Raw genomic sequence first — 19,486 nt, forward strand, 5'->3', positions numbered from 1 at the left:
TCCCGCTCTACCATGGTGTCACTTCTGGTCATTTTTAATGCTTGGGCAGGAAAATGGTGGCGGAGGCCAGGGGTGACTGGCCCCCTGAATCGGCACTGGTGCATTCTCCTGTCTGCAGAATAACGCTCAAGTTATCTACAGGTCATATCAAAATCTATAATTTTGACCCCAAAATCTGCTGTTGACTTATACATGAACATATATGGTATAACAGAAGTAGGAAAAACCAGTACCCATATCCTCTCCCCCAAGAAATCATCATACATACATACATACATACATACATACATACATAAAGAAATGTTTCTTCAGTTACTTACAACAATGTGTGCTGGAGATGGAGACCTAGCATCCTTGAGAGCTTGCCTACTCTGTAGGCTCCCTGCCTGAACATCAAGCAGTGGCCATTTCATCTGGAGATACTGGATGAAGGGAACAAAAATGGGAAAAAAGAAAAATGAGTTCATAAAATAAAGGCAAAAGTTTTTGAAAATTAAACAAACATTAAGCAGCATAGTGAAGGAGGTGAAACTCTGATGTATGCAACAAACTCAAGCGAAAAACCAAACAAATCCAGCAGAAGAATTTTCATTTGGTGATTGGATTTAACAAAAGCACAAGGAAACAATTTCATACAATTTATTACAAAGGGGGATAAAAGGGCAATGTTATCTTCCACATAGGGAATGTTATAGTAAATCTCCTCTGCAGAAATACTGCACAGAAATAACATGGGAAGGAATAAAATATTACCATAAATGAAGAAGCAGAAATAATCAGAACAGAACAATCCACCTAACAGTATACTTTCTTATTAAAGGCACTTGCTAATTTAGTATTAAGCCTAGTAATTATTTGTTCTAGTGAAAAATGGCTTAAAAATGATTGTGCTACTATTTCCTCATAAAATTGATGTTTCATAGCTGGTGGACATTATTACCACCGTTTTTTCTTTAAGGACCATGCTGCTTGAAATGGGGTGGCTCCGGTGTTCAGTTTCAGTTTCTGAAACCTGTAACTACAACTCTGCCATTTAACATACCATGAATAAATCAGCCATCACTTGCTACAGTGTACATCCTCAACAGGAAGCTGCAGTTAATTCTGCTTCCCTGACAGAGATGGGTTGTATCCACATATTTATCTCTCTTTTTTTAAAAAAAAAAATGTGCATCTGAACTAATCTATGTTAAAATTAAAAAAATGTGAGAGGCAGGTAGCGAGACTTGTCAGGGGACCAGAATTAGCTGCAGCTTGGTGTCAAACATATCACTGCTGGCAAACTCAGGCTTGCTATCATCAAATGTAAGACATCTTCCTGCATAATACTTATCTCCAAGCATTTCTCTATTGCATTTAAATCTGACTTTCCAGGATTCATATAAAATAGAGTATTATAGCCAGACACTTAAATGAGTGAAGTGGCCATCAACTATAAAGTACAATACGTACTAATGAGGGAAATCGTTCCTACATTTTTTGCTTTTAGGTTACAACTTTACTTGAAATAAGGACTAAAATTAAATGAATACAGGTTAGACAAAAGTAGATGTAAGTATTGACATTTCAATAGTTTGTCCGTTTAAACAATAATAAACATAAGCAGTTATATCAGGATGCTGCTCTCAAATACTGTTGTTATAATCTGAGTTCCAACACTCTAACAGAATCATTTCCTCCTTGTCCATCAACACGAGTTATAAAAGGGTCGGAGAACATGTGGCCCCATGACACCCAAGCAACCTCCCAGCCTTAAATGACTTTGCAGAAGTCCCTGGCTGGATTGCCCATGAAACTGAGACTCAGTAAACAATCCTGCTCATGATACACAAGCAGGAATAGGGTACAGCTCACTGCCTCCAACAATAGCAGCCAAGGGTTATTCTGGTTTCTGAGGTCAGTAGGCAGGTTTCAGAATTAACACAGGAAACAGGTCCTACCAAGAAAGAATGTGTCCAATTTACCCAGCCCCTTTTCAGTCCAAATACCAGGGAAGATTTTATATCAGTCTTTACTGGGTGAATAGTAGCTATCTCTGTCAAGCACACACAAATATATCCCAACACATGCACAAAACACACACACAAACGCAAACACAACATTAGCAGACCAGAGAGATGGCAAGGCTAAAATGATTTCATACATGCTAGACTTGCATCTGCCAGTTTTGTTGCTATAAGAAGGAGCATTCAAATTTTTAATTTACACTCTAAAGGAATATAGCCTACAAAAAATGCATAAATATGAGCAAGGCTTGGGAAAGTAACTTCAGGGGCTGAATCTCCTGGCTGGAAAAAATGAGGATGTTGAAGTCTGCAGCAGTTACTTTCCCAAGCTCTGAATGTGAACCCGTTCATCACATGTTTGACCTCTCAAGTAGAACGGCTGCTGCTAAAATGAGGCAGAAGTGACTATGAACTCCAGGGTTAAGGTGGGTGCAAAAAGTCTCGTTACTAAATAGAATGACATTTTATGCAGCTCACTAAACAGAATTTAAATGCGGAAGTACTTCAGTAAATGTCACACAATGGAATACATATTTACCAAGAAATGTAGCAAAGCATGCCAGGTTAGCAAAAATCGAAATTTGGTTGCCCCTCTTGCTTCTCAGAGACAAACTAATCAGATATGAGTCTAAATGTAACTTCAGCTGCCAAAACAATCTTACATTCATCCGTCTCAGAATCATTTTACATGAATAAGCACCAGGTTCTCTATTTGCTTTTCCAACACTATTTTTTAAAATAATCCCTTAAAAGGTGCAATTTTTCTTGCTTTCAACCCAATGCATTGGAATGAACAGAAATTATGGTATACCAATAAAGAAGCAATAACACAACTTACACATTGTGTCAGCTTTATTCTAGTTTTGTCCATTATTTGGCATGGGAGGAGATGACAATTTTCTGCACACGCACATGTAACCCCCCCCCCATACACACACACACACACACACACACACACACGGTTCTCCTCCTCCTTCTTTACTAATTAATAAACTGGAGAGTAGTGGTGGTGACAATGACAATGCAGGCAAGGGACATTTCATTTACACCCAGCCTGATGTCCCAAACTCCCCTAGAAGGCAGTCTTCCCTCCCATAACTGGAATGGACAACTCTGGAAAGAAAAATTGGAAGTGGGGGGGAGGGGGCTGTGGAAAGAGGTGGCAGCAGGTGAAGGACTGCTCAATAGCCTTTCCTCATCACCAGATCAGACTAGTCTAACCCAGCTGCCTGGTGTGCTGTTGTCCACCTTACCCTCCCTTCCCTCTTGCTGCTCTGCTCTGGACTTCTTTCTGGGAGAAAAGGAGGTGTCCATGACTGCCACTGCAGCCCCCTTTCTTTGCTTACCCAGCAGTCTTGCCAGACCGAGCACCAACAGGCACCACCAAACATCACATTCCACCAGTGACTACAGAGAATGGACACCAAAGAGAACTGCTCTGCCTGCCTCCTCTTCACTGCAGTGGCCATGTGTCAGACTATGTGTATGCCCATTAAGCCTTCACAGCCCCCCATGAAGACACTGCAGTCCCTCCAGGAGCCTGCAGACCACTGGCTTAAACTGCAAAAAAATGACCCTTAAAAAAGAATAAAAGCTGAGGTGTTCAAAATATATTTTGAATTTGGAATTCCAATCCATTCTCACACTAAACAATGTAACGCCGATATGATAACAACATAAAAGTTCATTATGTCAAAGACCAAGACTATGCTCAGAGATGTCTGTTAATCCTTTGTCATACTTTACTGTTACTCTTTAAGATCTGACAGGGGCTGAGTTCCGTGAAGGCTTCTGAAGGGAAGGGGAGGTGCCAGAACCAAGGGCAGGCAGGGAAAAATATAGCATTATATCAGGTGATGGAAGAAGCGGGTTTGTTTAAAACTAGATCCGAACTGTGCAATTCTAAAATAACTAAGCCAATAATAGCAATGGAGAGGATGTGTTATGAAGGGCAGGAGGCTAGTTCCGAGGTTGGAGGGAAGCCTATAATGGTGTTCCTGGGCAGAAGTGTAGGCAACTGCAGAGAATGCAGTTAATCAGGTTGAAACTGCTGCTGTTCACCACTATCTCGGTAAATGGCAAAAGAACTACCATCCAGGATTTGACCTGGGATGAGCATGCTGACCTGGCCTGTATCACAGAAACCTGCTTGGATGAAGCAGGGGGAGGGGGATGTCAACCTAACTCAACTCTGCCCACCACCTGCGTTGGTGGAAATCTTACAGCAAATCTCACTGAGCATGATCTAGAGCTTATTTAAGAACCTATTCTAAGGCAATGAAGGCAAACACAGAAATCTTTCGCAGCTGTCAACATCGCATTTGCAAAGGACTGCCCAGCTAAGCTGTTCTGAGTGGTCAGAGGCATGTTACACCCTGTCCCTTAAGGCAGGGAACCCAGACTGCTGGAAAGCTCATTGTGAAAATTTTGCAAGGTTTTCTGCAGATAAAGTCAATCAGATGAGTTCCGAATTAGATTCCAGTGTTGATGCAGACTCCAATGATGTAATCTGGGCACCTGCTTGTCCTATTTTATTGCATGCTTTTCAATCTATCTTGCCTGATGACATGGACAAGATCTTGGAAGAAATGAGGGTGACCACTTGCATTCTTGACCCTTGCCCATTTTGGCAGGCCAGAGGCAGACTAGCAGAGTGGGTGAAGATGCAGGTGAATGTCTCCTTAGCCCAAGGCAAAATTCCACCTAGCCTTAAGGAGGCATTACTTAAAAAAAACAGCACTGGATCCCACTGAACCAATCAATTATCGGCCAGTTTTGAATCTCCCCCTTTTGGGTAAGGTTTTGGGGAAGGCAATGGCTTCTCAGCTCCAGAGTTTCTTGGAAGAACCAATTATCTAGATCCATTTCAATCTGGTTTCAGATCTGGTTATGGAACTGAAACAGCATTGGTCACCTTGGTAGGTGATCTACGAAGAGAGCTAGATGGGAGAGTGTGACCCTGTTGGTTCTCATGGACTTCTCAGCAGCGTTGGATACCATTGACCATGGTATCCTTCTGGGTCATCTTGCTGAGATGGGATTAGGAGGCACTGTTCTACAGTGGCTCCGTTCCATTGTAGAGGATTGTATCCAGAAGGTGGTGCTGGGTGACTCCAGTTCAACCCCCTAGCCATTGGCCTGTGGGGTCCCTCAGAGTTCTATTCTGTCACCCATGCTATTTAACATTTACATGAAACTGCTGGGAGAGATCATCTGGAGTTTTGGAGTTCGATGCCATATTTATGAAGATGACACCTATCTCTATTACTTCTTTCCACCAAAAGCCAAGGATGCCATTCTGATCCTCAACCGGTGCCTGTCATCAGTAATGGACTAGATGAGGACAAATAGATTGAAGCTAAATCCTGACAAGCAGAGGTCAGTCATAACGCAGATCAGGGTATGGGGATACAACCCATGTTGGATGGAGTTAAATTCCCCCTGAAGACATGGCTATTTGAGAAGGCATTTAACTGAGTGCTACATTAACTGGTAATGACAACTGGAACGGAATATGTTTTACGAGATTGGTTATGATTCTACGATAAGACGGAGCGGATTATTTTAGTGTAATTATATGATTGTGTATTAGTGATATGTTGGTTTTTTTTCGTTATGGCTTTATTGTAAATTGTCTTTTATATGTTGTAAACCGCCGTGAGTCGCCCTAGGGCTGAGAACAGCGGTGAACAAATGCAGCAAATAAATAAATAAATAAATAAATAAGACACAGGTTTGCAGTCTGGGGGTAATCCTGGATTCATCACTGACCCTGGAGCCCTAGGTGTCAGTGGTAATCAGGAGCACCTTCGCAGAATTAAAATTTTATGTGGCATACCTTGATACACCAGATCTGGTTATGGTAATACATGTCTTAGTGACATCTCGTTTGGACTACTGCAATGTACTCTACGTGGGGATGCCTTTAAAGAGCACTCAGAAGCTTCAGTTGGCTCAGTGATCAGCAGCCAGGTTATGAACTAGAGCACCGTACAGGGAGAGAACAACTTTCATGTTACAGCAGCTCCACTGGCTGCCAGTTTGGTACCAGGCAATATTTAAAGTGTTGATCGTTACCTTTAAAGCCCAAATTGGTTTGGGTCCAGACTACCTGACAAACTCCTTCTTCTCATATGAACTTGCCTGGGTGCTTCGGTCATCACAGGAGGATCTCCTCTCAATCCCACCCCTGTCTCAAACCTGGTTAGTGGAGAGAGATGAGGCCTTCTCTGCAGTTGCTCCCCACCTCTGGAATTCTCTCCCAAAGGAAATTAGAATGGTCCCTTTGCTGCCCTCTTCAAAAAGCTATTAAAATGCACCTATGCATCCAGGCATATGAAGAGCCTAACATCTGAAGATCTGGCTTGTCAAATAAGGACTGCTTTACTGGATATGGCTTTTAACTCTGCATGTGGCTTTTAACTTTGGAAATGACTTTTAACCTTGATTGATTGATTTATTAATGTTATGCTATATAAGTGATAAAATTTTTAGGTCCTATATGTTTTAATGTAATTTTTCTATTTACTAGTTACTAGTTTACTAAATATTGATAAACTAGAACATCTAAACAAAAAGAGAAATCGATGGAGAAAGAGACCTTTTTGAGCTTCAAAAAATCAGGTTTTGGAAACTAAAATAGGTAAGAACGAAGAGAAATTTCCCAAAATCCTAAAACTAGAATCCCACAGTGGCCAAGCTGTTGGCAGATTCTGGGAATGACAGTCCAGAAAGGAAGCTTTCCAAGCTCTATCCTCCCCACACCCACTTTAAAAAAACTCACAATGTAGAACTGCCACCATTATTGAGTGAATGCCAGGTATGAGTCAACTTAATATGTCTGAAGGGTGATCTCTTCTCTACATCAAACCACTGGCAAACAAAAAAGACCTTTTAAAATGGGAGCCCAAATAATGCAGGGGGTTCATTTTGTGAGTAGGAAATGTTCACGAGTCCCTCAGAACTCCACCCATACCTCATTTAAGTTCATCCCTGGTAAAAAGATCCCGCTCTATTGATAAAGAATAAAACATTTGCTTTGTTCAACAGCTTCAAGCATGCCTCAAAGTCTTTCAGATCAAGAATGATCATTGCCATAATACAATATTAATGTGGTGGCTTATAATTCTTATTTTACATAAAAGCTTCATTGTGTGCCAATCTCCACAGGCTACCTGAGCCCCAGATTTTTATGAGTCTACATTTCAGTGCTGCAAGTCTACAATACACATAATTTTCAATTATGTTAGGGCAGGCCAGGATCACTGCCTATATAACATTACTGGTTGGAGGAAATGAGACTCAGTCCTACTGCCGAGTGAGTTAACTCAATCCAGATGGTGAGACGGTGAGAAAGAGAAAGCAGTATGATGGAATTACGTAGCAGAAGCACAGCAGCAGCCATCCACTCCACAACAAGGCTTGCACAATGGAATGAACTGCCAAGTAATTGCCCCAACGTCCACGCACAATACTTTAGCTGTTAGTTTGGAAACTGAAGAAGGGAAGATTCTTTTGGCAGAGGAAGGGTTACATCACAGCCCTTACACAGCATATATTAGAAGGAGAATGTGTAATTGCCTTCTCAGGTTTACTGCTGCAAGAGAATGCATCTATTCATTTTTTAAGAGTCTGTTGTCCTGTTACTGGAGAGAGGTAAATCCTTTCCTTCCTCCTATGTGAAATAGCAGGAAATTCTATTCTTTCAGTCCCAAACATAAATGTTAGGTGGGAACCCCTCCAACTTGTAAATGCCTGCAGAGACAAAAGTAGAAACAGGGAAATAGTAACAATAATCAGCCTTAATTTTTCTCCCAGGATTCCAACTTTGGTACAACATGAAGAGTAAAAGAGAATGGAAATGATAGTTCTATAAAAATCTTAAATCCCTTGGGTTTTTCTTAAACAATCTGCAAGCAGGCTATCCAAGAAATTAACATGAAGTAAATGCCAACAAATTTGATTTTTTTAATAAAAGAGATTTTAATTAGGTTCCACACATTGCCAAAAATCAGTTTTGATCATAAATCACTTGTTAAGAAAACAGCTCAATTTGGCTCACTGAATTCAAATCCAAACTTCAATTCAGAAATCACATTTTTTTAAACAAATAGTTAGTTTTCTTTGTGGTATGCAATTTTACATTTTGATATATGGCATACTTTTTTGAGAAGGAAGTTTTACATTTTTTTAATCGTTTGGCAGACTTGAATGGAATCTGCACAGATAGTTTCCCCTTCTAATCGGATCACACGTGCCAAATTCCAGATGAACACAGGATGAAAAATGTATTGCAAGAAGAGATTTTTAAAGTTGGAGAGAAGGGTGCACTTATTTTCCCTATATTTTGAGGGTGGCAATATTATGAAAATGAACAATAGCATAATGGTGCCACTCGTAAATATTGCTGTAGTTTTTTATAGGAGTGTTCAAACTGAGGGCAGATTTATTTGCTTTCCTTTTTCCCTTTTCATTCTTTTTCTTTTGTTTTACAATTGGTAAGAAAATGACATATATCACAAATATATGAAGCCTACAGTATTTCAGAAGCATGCATTAAAAGTGCTATAGAGTTAAGATGAGTGGGAGGGCAATAATATATTTTCTGGTCAGTTGGCACCACAGTCACAGAACTGCAATAGTATAAATAAGCATAATAATAATAATAGTCTGGAGAGATAAAAAGAACCAGCAAAGAATGCTTAAAACTATTTACAATCCTGCAATATATTACTGTAATGCTCATGTCCCAAAACACTGGGGGAGACCACCTAGAACAAATAGAAGCTAACTTACTCAGGGGCTTTCCAGGCTGGCCCTACATCCCAGAATCTGATCCAGGTATTCTGCTTTAATCTGGATTATATGAGTCCGCACTGCCAGATAATCTGGGTTAAACAGAAAACCTGGGATCAGATCCTGGGATATATGGCCTGTCTGGAAGGGCTCTCAGTCATAAACTATTTGTACTGCTTGTCCATTGGTTTCTTCATTATATTAAGACCTTGGAGAAGAATAATTCAGTTTCTACACATATGTTTTCTAGGACTCTTGGGATCCATTTCATTGTAGATAGAACACAGTTTGGTATGGAATCAGGGAGCTATACTTTTATGAGGTCTTGAGCCTCTTCTCCTAAAGAATGCTTGTGTCTCACAAAACTGCAATTCTCAGGATTCCATTACATTGAGCCATGTCCGCTAAAATGGTATCAAACAGCATTTATTCTAATGAAGATGCCCCCTCCGAATTATTATTCAAATTGGACCCCCCCCCCCAAATTTGAATAATAATAAAAAATTAAGAAGGTTCTGATTCGGATACAGTTGCCTTTAAATGATTCCCAGTTCACTTTTGACAATTTCCATTGTTATGCAAATCAGTAGAGTATGTTTAGGCTCAGCAAAAATACAACCTGTTATAATACCAATAATGATATAGCGATCACTGTCATTTTCACATCTCCTGGCATGAGAAGCTGGAGCTGACAGATGGGAGCTCAACCCGCTCCTTGGATTTGAATCGACGACCTTTTGGTCAGCAGTCCTGCTAGCACAAAGGATTAACCCATTGCGCCATCAGAGGCTCCTTTTAAATCGGCTGGTTTTCTGTAATTTATTTATTTATTTATTTATATTTATTTATTATTTAAACTTATATGCTGCCACTCCCCTGGGGCTCGGAGCGCCTTACAAAATCTAACAAAATTTAAAAGCAGTTTAAAACAATTTAAAAACAACAATATCAAACATTAAAAGCCTGTCAGAACAGGTATGTCTTACATGCCCTGCGGAAAGCTGGTAAGTCCCGCAAGGCACGAGTATTGCAGAGTGATGGTGCCATTGCTGTGAAAGCTCTTCATCTGGTTGCTGTTAGACACAAGGTCTTGACACTGGGGACTTCCAATAGATCTTGGTCCTCAGAACGGAGGGATCTCTGGGGTTGGTAGGGGGTGAGGCGGTCCCTCAGATACATCGACAAATTTAGAATTTGTCATTCTAAATTTTAAAACAACTTCAGATTTGTTCATATTTCTATTGTTTTTGTGAATTCAGCACCAAAATACACTAAAACAATTATAATATTGAAAAATTAATCATAGGCCTGTGAATTATTGCTGCTGTTTAAATAATCTGTTAGTTCCTTGATCCTCCAAATTTTTGGATATCAGTCCCCAAACAGCATTGCCAGTGGTCAGAGTATTTTAAGTACAAAGCAACTGAAAGCCTATTTTTCTTATTTTCTATATTCCAGGGAGCATCACTACATTTGTGCCCATTTTTCATTTCCTGAAATCTTGCCAGGGACTGACAGCCAATGGCCCAGGGACCAGAATCAGTCCAAAGACTTCCACTTTGAGTAGCATTGATATCACCATGGAATTATTTTTAATTCCAAGAATGTGGACAATTTTTGTTGTTACTGATATTGGTATAAAATCTGTTGCAATAATACAGAGGTATTTAAATAGTTATTTCATCTTTTTATAGTATACTACTAAACGCATTGATCAGAGATTATTTTAAACAAAGGTAATCCAGTTTTCTTAAGATCCTGAACAAATTGTATTAACTTCTGCCATGTACCCATTTCTGCTGAATGAGCCATTTTTATACAATCACTAAAAGATACTCCCAAGTAAACCCAGAAAATTTCATACTGAACTTCCTGTCACATTTTTTGTGGCTTCCTCAACAACTGGGCCTTCATTGTAACAAGGGGTTACTTCAAAACTCTTGGCTCCAAAGGTTGCATATCTTGCTCACACACTAAAAAAGAAAAGCTCAGGAACTTGCAAAAGTCTTGCAAAATTCTCTCTTCCCCAGGGTCAGAAGCACAATTTTACTACATAGAAAAGAAAGAAATGTAAGCACGTAAGTCACTCTAACACAAAAAATGTCATCTCAGTAAAACAGGGGAGAGGAGAAAGTGTGGAAATTGCTGAGCTAATATTAAAAAGCCAAAAACATTCTGGTCTCACAGGAGAAGGTGGGAATAGTTCTCAAGTCCCAGCAGAAAACTTAAACTTTTCACTGTGCTCTCATTCTTGTGCACATTCTTTGTTGTAGGTTTTTTTAACAAGAGAGCTAGCAAAGGGAGGGAAGGAGGGAGGATCTGTGTGCACAGATGCCCTAAATTGATGCAAAAAGGTCAACCGCCCTTTTGGTTAATTTTGTCGGTTGTGAAACAAAACTTGGAGAGAGGGGGGGGTTTATGTCAGACTGACCTTCGGAGGAGACTAGCAACTCCCCTGGAAAGAAAAAAATTCTTGCTGCCTCAGCCAGAAACCTCCTGCCACTCAAGTATCATCTTGCTGTAACAAATTACTCCTAACCCAGGATTACAGCCCTTTCCAAATCCCTCCTAGAGAGCAGAGAAATAAACATTCCCTCCCAGGATTCAGGACCAGTTGTTTTCCCCATCAATAATCCATCTCTCTATTTGCTTCTTCTACAGCATTAGCTTAGAAGGCCAGCAAAACCACTTGCACCCATTTTTTTCTTTCAACCCATAAGCTTGAATGTCTCAATTGTCCATTAGAAAAGTAAAAGATGAAGGTTGAAATCCTCACACAATGGTTAACTATCTCTGCACACTTGTCATTTGATAGAACACTACAAATGTCTAATCCAAGTCATTCAGCACAGGCCATTAGGGTCCTCACCTACACACCACAATCCAAACTATTCCACAATGTATTCAAATGAAAAACAATTGCAAGGAAAGAAGAATGATCCAGTGGTGGGAAAGGGTAAGAGAAAAGCATACGAATCCAAGAATGCAAAATCTTTTGGTTTGGGAGGCACAGAAGGGCAGAGATAATATATGTCCTATCCTTTGTTCCCAACAAAGCACAAAGAAAAGGGACTAGGTTTCAATACAATATTACAATAATTTAAACTCTTTAGACAGTTTCACTTCACTGACTAGGCAGGTTAATGGGTACTTTTTAAGGAACCCTAAGCAACATGTCCCTAATCGCACTTTACTAATGATCTAGGATTGTCTGATCGCTCCATTTCTCTCCAAATACCCATCCTAGTTATATGTCACCTTGTCATGCCCAGTATTTTAAAATTTTAATTATTACATTTGGCCCTGCCATAGGTTTTTAATGCGTCGTGGTGTTACTGATATTGTTTATTGCTTTGTTTATGAGTTTATTTATTGTCTGTGTTGTTTTTATTGATATATTTGGGCTCAGCCTCTTGTAAGACGCACCGAGTCCTCGGGGAGATGGTAGCGGGGTATAAATAAAGGTTTATTATTATTATTATTATTATTATTATTATTATTTCCCTCCAAAATTATTTTGTCCACAATGATAAAAATCAGAAAGAATTTTGACATCGGCATACTGTTTACGCTATGATTATACTGAAAGCAAGTAATCTGGAATTAGTGATATAATTATGATTGATTTTTAAATACAAGAGCAGTGAAAATGTCAATTGGAATATGGGGCAAAAAAGCAAGCTGGCATAGTCCTTTTGCTCCCAGGAAGATTAGGAACCAAAAGATATAAAAGATACAAGACAATTTCGATTTGCTCCCATTCTATTAAAATGGAAGAATTACAAAACGATGCATAAATGGGTTGCAAACATGAAATGTAAAGAACACGCAGGCTTAAAACATAGCCTTTAATTTCCCTGGGTCCCACCTGTGCTTCAAAAAAAAAAAAGATGCTATGTCCAAAATACTGAGGGCAGGATGTTAAGAAGCATAATTTGGGACTCCTTAATATTTTACTTCCTGTGGACATTTCCCTCCCCGTGCCAAATTCTTGTGGTACTTTATGAGATAAATTCTTTCAGGGTGTGGGTGGGTGGGGGAAGGAGACAGCAATGTGAATAACTCTTTTCTAGTAACCAGACTGAAGAATGCCAAGCACACTGACTCTGAGAATCTCTGACCGCATTTCCCCCAGTAGACAAAACAGCACCACAGGCATTTCAACCACTAAGTCTTTCCCACCAACTCCACTATCCCACAGTCTTCATCTCTGGTCCAAATAGTCCTAAACCTCAGGCTGTGACAAAGAGGCAATCTAAGGAGCCACTGGACTTTTAAAATCTTAAAATAAGCTAAAATGATACACTTGTTACTAAGTATAGTTTGGTTTTAAACAGTTGATTCACAAGGCTTGTCTTGATATTGATTTTATTTTATTTTAAATTTAAGGGGACTGTGGTTTTTGGGAGTAGGAAATGTGACAAGGGACTGTTCACATTTTGTCATTAAACAAATACATGAGTGCAAATACAAACACACACAATTAAAACAGGAATGGAATTGTAGTGTTCCTGTTTATTTTTAAAGCAACTTTCCCTCAAAATAGCTTTACTACATTAAAGTTAAAATGAAAACTATTCAGCGATGAGTAGCAGAGCAGTCAACTCTCAACAGTAATAAACTGCTGAAGAGTGTACATGTTAAATAAAATAAACACTACTCCCAGATTAAAGAAAAAGAATCTGTAAATCCAAACATGTTACCAGTGATTTAGCAAAGGTCTGGAACCTTTTATGAAAGGTGAAAAGCCTAATGCTGGAGGAAGTTCTGATAAAAAATAAAGTCAAATTCCTCCAAATAGGTTGCTGGCACGGGCATGACTGCTGTTCATTAACTGTTCCTATCAGCTTCCTATCCTAGACTGATCTACATCAGCTCCATACTATTAACACAGTCTTACTAACGATTTCACCAACACAAGCAAGGAATCTGAGTAAGGACCTTCATCTATGTCATTCTTCAGTTGCACTTCACTTGTGCTACATGGGACATGAACAGTATGAGACAAAGAACCAGTACCCACAGTTTCACCTACCTGCAGCAGACAAAAATGATTTTTTTAGACCTTCTCGGTGGTTCAATAATATGCTTCCACCAGAAGTTAACATAGTGTTCTGGAAGGCCTAGAAAATATTTTAAGCCCTCCAGCCATCACTGTACTACATTGACACCCAAATAAATAGTAACAGCAACAATAACGCCACCACAAAGATATGGCAATACTTACTACAGGTGTGGGAAACCTGTGGCCCTCCAACTGCTAATGAACTGCTAATCCCACTGTCTCTAACCACTGACAAAGCAGATAGGGAGGGTGAGAACTGAAGTCCTGCCAATGGTTATCTGGCTGCTTATCGTAGAACCAGAATGAAGCAGAAATGCTCCAGACTGAGCCTGGAGGTCTTGGAGTTGACTATACACTCCATCCCTGACTATACTGGTGTTGTGGGGCGACATGTCATGGTCCATCCAGGCTAGGCCCAGTTCCTGTTACAGCACTGGACCCAGTCATGATGTTCACTGTGCCCAAATTGTGGAGTTGCTTTTGAATTTTGGCCAAACTCCAGGGTATTTCCCAATTCTCCTTAACACAGGGCCAAAATGGCTTAACTTAGTTTACCCTGCAATAAGGACCAGAAGTCCCTGGATAACATGAAGACAGTCAGGAGAGTTTTCATGGTCAGTGTGGGCAATTAAGTCCATGTGGAAAATCCCCAACCGGAGACTTTATTATTCTCATAGTGAAACATAAAGCATGTTTCTTCATAGGTAAGCTTGGGAGAAAAATAAAGGCTGACCAAAGGACAGCATGTGATTCCAGCTGGTACACTTTTGATTCATAGATCAGGTACTCAGCTATGATTGATCTCTCATATTCATAAATATTCATCATACAAAACTATAGTTGCATTCTCAATGCTGCATTCATTGTCTTTTTATGCTACCATTGGGGAGTCTGAGTTATTCACAACAATATTTATTTAAAATATTGACATTATACACTGTAAGTGTGTTGTCAGAGCAGCTTGCAACAACAGTCCACCATTGAATTTCATTAACTATCCTCACAATTGACATTAACATAGTAAAATTATCAGGCTACTTTATCGATCATTAGCCAAGGGATACTAACAAACAGAAGATAGAAACAGAATAACTGTCATCCACAGTAACTTACTACCAGCAACTTAACCTAAAGCTTCCTTGTCCTGCCATATGTAACTTACAAAGTAAAGTTTTAGAGGAGGAAACGAAGTTCACAGATGCATACATTAAGCAACCCTGAAAAATCAACTTGCACACCCAAGTATTTGTGAAATCCCAGAGATCATGCAGCACAGAGAAGAAGGGATAGGGATTTTTAAATGTGTGAGCTATTCAATCCATGTGGACAAGCCCCCACAAAGTTGCTGAGATGGCTGCAGGGTGTACTGAAGGAAATGGCTCATACTTTGGCAACACTCCTCCCCATGTATCCCTGTAATTTCCCATCTCTAGACCTATTTTTAAAGGACCTGATATTTGATGGTATATGCAATCCCCACTTCCTTATCCCACACCACATCTTTCTGGACTGCAACTTCTAAAATCTGTAACCTTTGCTCATAGTAGCTGGACTGAATGTCCAAAATATCTGAATGTCTAAGACTGAAAACCACTGCTTGGGCAGCACCTAGTATTTGCCACTAGGTAAATCTAGAGAAGTGGGAGTAAATGCTGAAAATTGATTCCCCACCTGCTTTATGTGCTATAACATATACCAGTTCTCCCATCCCTTTGGGAATCCAGGTATGATTTCCAGTAACTATTAACTGCTTAGAAGAGAAAACGAATGACCAATTAAAACTGTTTATTATTATTATTATTATTATTATTATTATTACTACTACTACTATTATTATTTTGCCAGTTCAAGTCTTACTTGATAACAATAGTAGACATATAAGATGAAATGGAGTGGACAAATTTGCCAGTCAGTTTGTATCTCTTGGCAGCCATTTGTAATAGCATCAGCATCTGCTTTATTAAAAGGTGGCAAGGAAAAAGAATCTGCAAGTCTAGTTCCTTCTGCACTTAGATTTCTGCCTTCCAGAATTTAGATTCTGTGTACACTAGGAACACATCTGTTTGCGCTACACTTAATATGTGTGTCTGTCAACTATCCAAGCTTTAAAATATTTGTCAAATGAAATATTTTGGTTTTCAGCAACATTTGTAACTGGAAAAAAACTGTGGATTAGTCATTACAGCTGTTTAACATTTCTAAATTTAAGCAGCCACAATAACAACAACAAGAAAAGCTTTTTATTAGCAGGCAAGAAGAAAGGAAAAGGAAGGGAGGAAATCGACTGCACTGCTAGCCAGAGGCAGTTTGCAAGCAGGAAAGTAGAACTCAAGATGTGGGCAGGCCTCAGGTTTCAGCGCCTCGGGGCATATCCAAGAGACACCAATGTATTTACTGAACAGACAGTAAAGCAGCAGCTCCAGTCTTATAACGAGTTATAATCTTATATATTACAAGAGCCCATAGTATGTTTTCAGGGGGTGCAATTGGTTAGGTGGAACACAGTGAAGAGTTATTATCCATCCATCAGAAGAGTAAATAACTTACAATTGTGGAACTGCAAAGAAAGATAATTTAATCTCTACCCTACACTATTTCATAATAATTAGATACTTGATCCCAAACTGAAAGATCTATTCCAGAGACAAGATGTGTAAGAATCAACTCAGTCTGTAGTACACACACAGAGAGAAGGAGGGAGTATTTAGTTATATGTTTTATACTATCTGCATAGGGCCATTTCTACTCAAACATTTGCTTGCGTGGCACAGGCAGTGACCTTAGGGACCTTTCGACTTACAAGACCTTTGAACACAAGGTCCTGACAACATGCTCTGCAGTCTTGTACATAAGAAGCTTACTATTCAAAACTATGTAATGCCGACTTTGGGAAATAATATTCAAAGATCTAATGGTTGCTAATTTACTGGGGGAAGGGGACTCCCTTTGGAAATGTCATGGGAATTTTACAGCAAACTGTTTACAGAATGTTACCTGTAGGGGGGAAAGACATCTGACTGCCTCACCTCCACAAATAGCACTGCCGTGAGAGGTACCTGCGATCTGAACTAAGTCAACTGATTGCATTCAGCAAAACATCTGGCTTCCTCTAGTCATCTACATACATAAATAAAGGAACAAAGTGCTGTAGCTCTGCTGGCCTTCATTTAGAAGACAAAGAAACCAAGGAAATGTGAACACTTTGAGAATGCCAGCATTTCATGCACAACGGTGAACATTTTCCAACCCACACACCTACTGTTCAGATGTTATCTATACATAATAACATGCATATGTAGGTGACTGGTGCCCTTTACCAGCTTTGCCTAGATTTCCTAACAAAGACAGTTCTAAGTGTTATTCAACCAGCATTTCCCATATTCTCATTCTTTATTGCAACAGATTATGACACTGCACACCTTATTTCAGAACACAGGAAAGTGACATGCGAGCAGAATATGGGCCGATGACTCTAACATCATTACAATTTTTCTCCTGTATTATTTTGAACATCCTTGACTGATGAAGATGCCAGTGAAGCTTTTAAAGCTTGTATAATTTATTTTACGTTTTGCACAAGAAATGGATGACTGTTTGTGGATTTTGGTTTTTGTTGTATTTCGCCACATGGCCAAGACTGCAACCCCAAAATTATTTTCCTGGGATTTCAAGATACCAAATTTAGCCCCAACAGGTGCATCCTAAACAAGAGGGAACCAAAATGCTAGGACTTAATTCTTTGAGGATTTCTATCTCCAACAAATTTTAAACTCTTTTATTGGACTACAATTTGGGATGTTTTATCTTTACATCACCTACAGGTTTTTCCAGATATATCAGTACAGAAGATCCTTGAGAAAGTCAATTTTCTCTGCCTAAGGAGCAGTTAGTTTCATTTCTGGATCTCAGGAGGGGTTACTTTTCTATTAATAATGGAATTGAAATTATATTACCTATCTCTTATTGCCCTTTGTGTCTATTTTTCACATTTCCAATAAGGAGAGTGACCTCTGCCTGCACTGAAATCCCTCAATATCATTTTGACTGACAATAAAACATAGGATCGTAACTCTAATATCATCACCTGTAATTGTTTTAGCATTTTTGCCTGATGAAGAAGCCAGTGAAGCTTTGAAAGCTTGCATAACGCATTTGATACTTTGATTAGCCCAATAATGTTATCATTACTTGTGCATTTTCTATTTTCTTATATTTTGCAACACAGCCCATAGGGCTACTATCAAATTTGGTGTCTTGTACCAGGTGAGACCCACTGGTGGGTGCAGAAGGTTAAACCGCTGAGCTGCTGAACTTGCTGACTGAAAAGTTGTTGGTTCAAATCAGGGGAGCAGAGTGAGCTCCCCCTGTTAGGCCCAGCTTCTGCTAACCTAGTAATTCAAAAACATGCAAATGTGAGTAGATCAATAGATACCATTCTGCGGGAATGTAAAGGCGCTCCATGCAGTCATACCGGCCACATGATCTTGGAGGCGTCTACAGACAACGCCAACTCGCCAGGTTAGAAATGGAGATGAGCACCACCCCGCATAGTCGGACATGACTAGACTTAATGTCAGGGGAAACCTTTACTTTTACCAAGTGAGATAATTTGTCTACTTAACTAAGCATTATACATTGCTATTTACTCTTGCTGGTTATAACTCCCTGTCAGATACTTTTTATATCACTGTTAACCCTAGCAATTTTCCTTTTCTTTAATTGGGAATTGCAATGATAGAATCTGCGACTATATGAATGCAGAATATGTGCACTGCCACACAACCAGCATCACAGCCATGTGCATTTGGTCTATAAACAACACAACGTATTGGAAGTACAACACTATCATTTAAGTACAATACATAGGTAAAAGAAAGAAAGACTTTCTCCCAGAACATAGAAAAAGATGAAATCAGGGTGAAGATTCTCTTCTGGTTTCTGTGTTTCTCCCATTCTTACTCCCACCATTGATATGTATGAGGTCTAAAAAAAGTGTTTAAAAATCAGGAAAATTCTCAGAAATCCAAAAACTAGGCTGTGTGTATTCTTTCTCCGATGTAGATTGGATACGTGCAGGAGCCTTCTGACTACTATCTTCTGCATCTGACTACTTTCAACTACTGTGATCATATTGATGAGGGAGAGGAAATATCAAAAGTGACAACCAATCTGTGTAAATAGGAGGGCCTGGCTCAGAAGCACAATATCTAGACAAGGCAGGTTGCTATGATCACTAAATACCATGCCTACAATACCACATGAATCATCTGAGTTCTTTATTGCCTACTGCTAAAGGCTGTAGAAATTTTATTTTCTTTTTTTGAAAAAAAACCCTGTCATTCATCCAAATGCAAATGAAGGCTCCTTTTTAATACACAACATTTGGGTCAATTTTCAGGGAAATATTGCTGAATTGCCCATGTTTACTACAGCTCTAGCAATGCAGCGCAACCTTCAGTCAAGCTATTAACTTGAATGTTGAACTTCACAGCCTGGCTGTCTTTCTCAGCCATCCTTTTGATGTTACCTCCAAAGCAAAAGATCAAAGCCTCCAAGTGTGGTGAGGGGAAGTCCCAAGCTCTTAGCCTACCAGCCTGTGATATATGTTAAAATCCTGGCC

General features: G+C 39.4%; 1 protein-coding gene across 26 annotated transcripts in view; it reads right to left on the reverse strand.

The window, feature by feature from the left end:
- The window catches only part of TCF7L2 (transcription factor 7 like 2), a 228,378-nt gene that overhangs the window by 134,075 nt on the left and 74,817 nt on the right, over positions 1 to 19,486 (reverse strand). For all 26 annotated transcript variants that reach the window (XM_060768434.2, XM_067465822.1, XM_067465821.1 and 23 more), the window contains exon 4: positions 321 to 422. In XM_060768434.2, coding sequence (XP_060624417.2) covers positions 321 to 422 — 102 coding nt within the window. The remainder of the gene's footprint in view (positions 1 to 320; positions 423 to 19,486) is intronic.

The sequence above is a fragment of the Anolis sagrei genome, chromosome 3 (genome assembly GCF_037176765.1).
Source record: "Anolis sagrei isolate rAnoSag1 chromosome 3, rAnoSag1.mat, whole genome shotgun sequence".
Classification (NCBI taxonomy): domain Eukaryota; kingdom Metazoa; phylum Chordata; class Lepidosauria; order Squamata; family Dactyloidae; genus Anolis; species Anolis sagrei.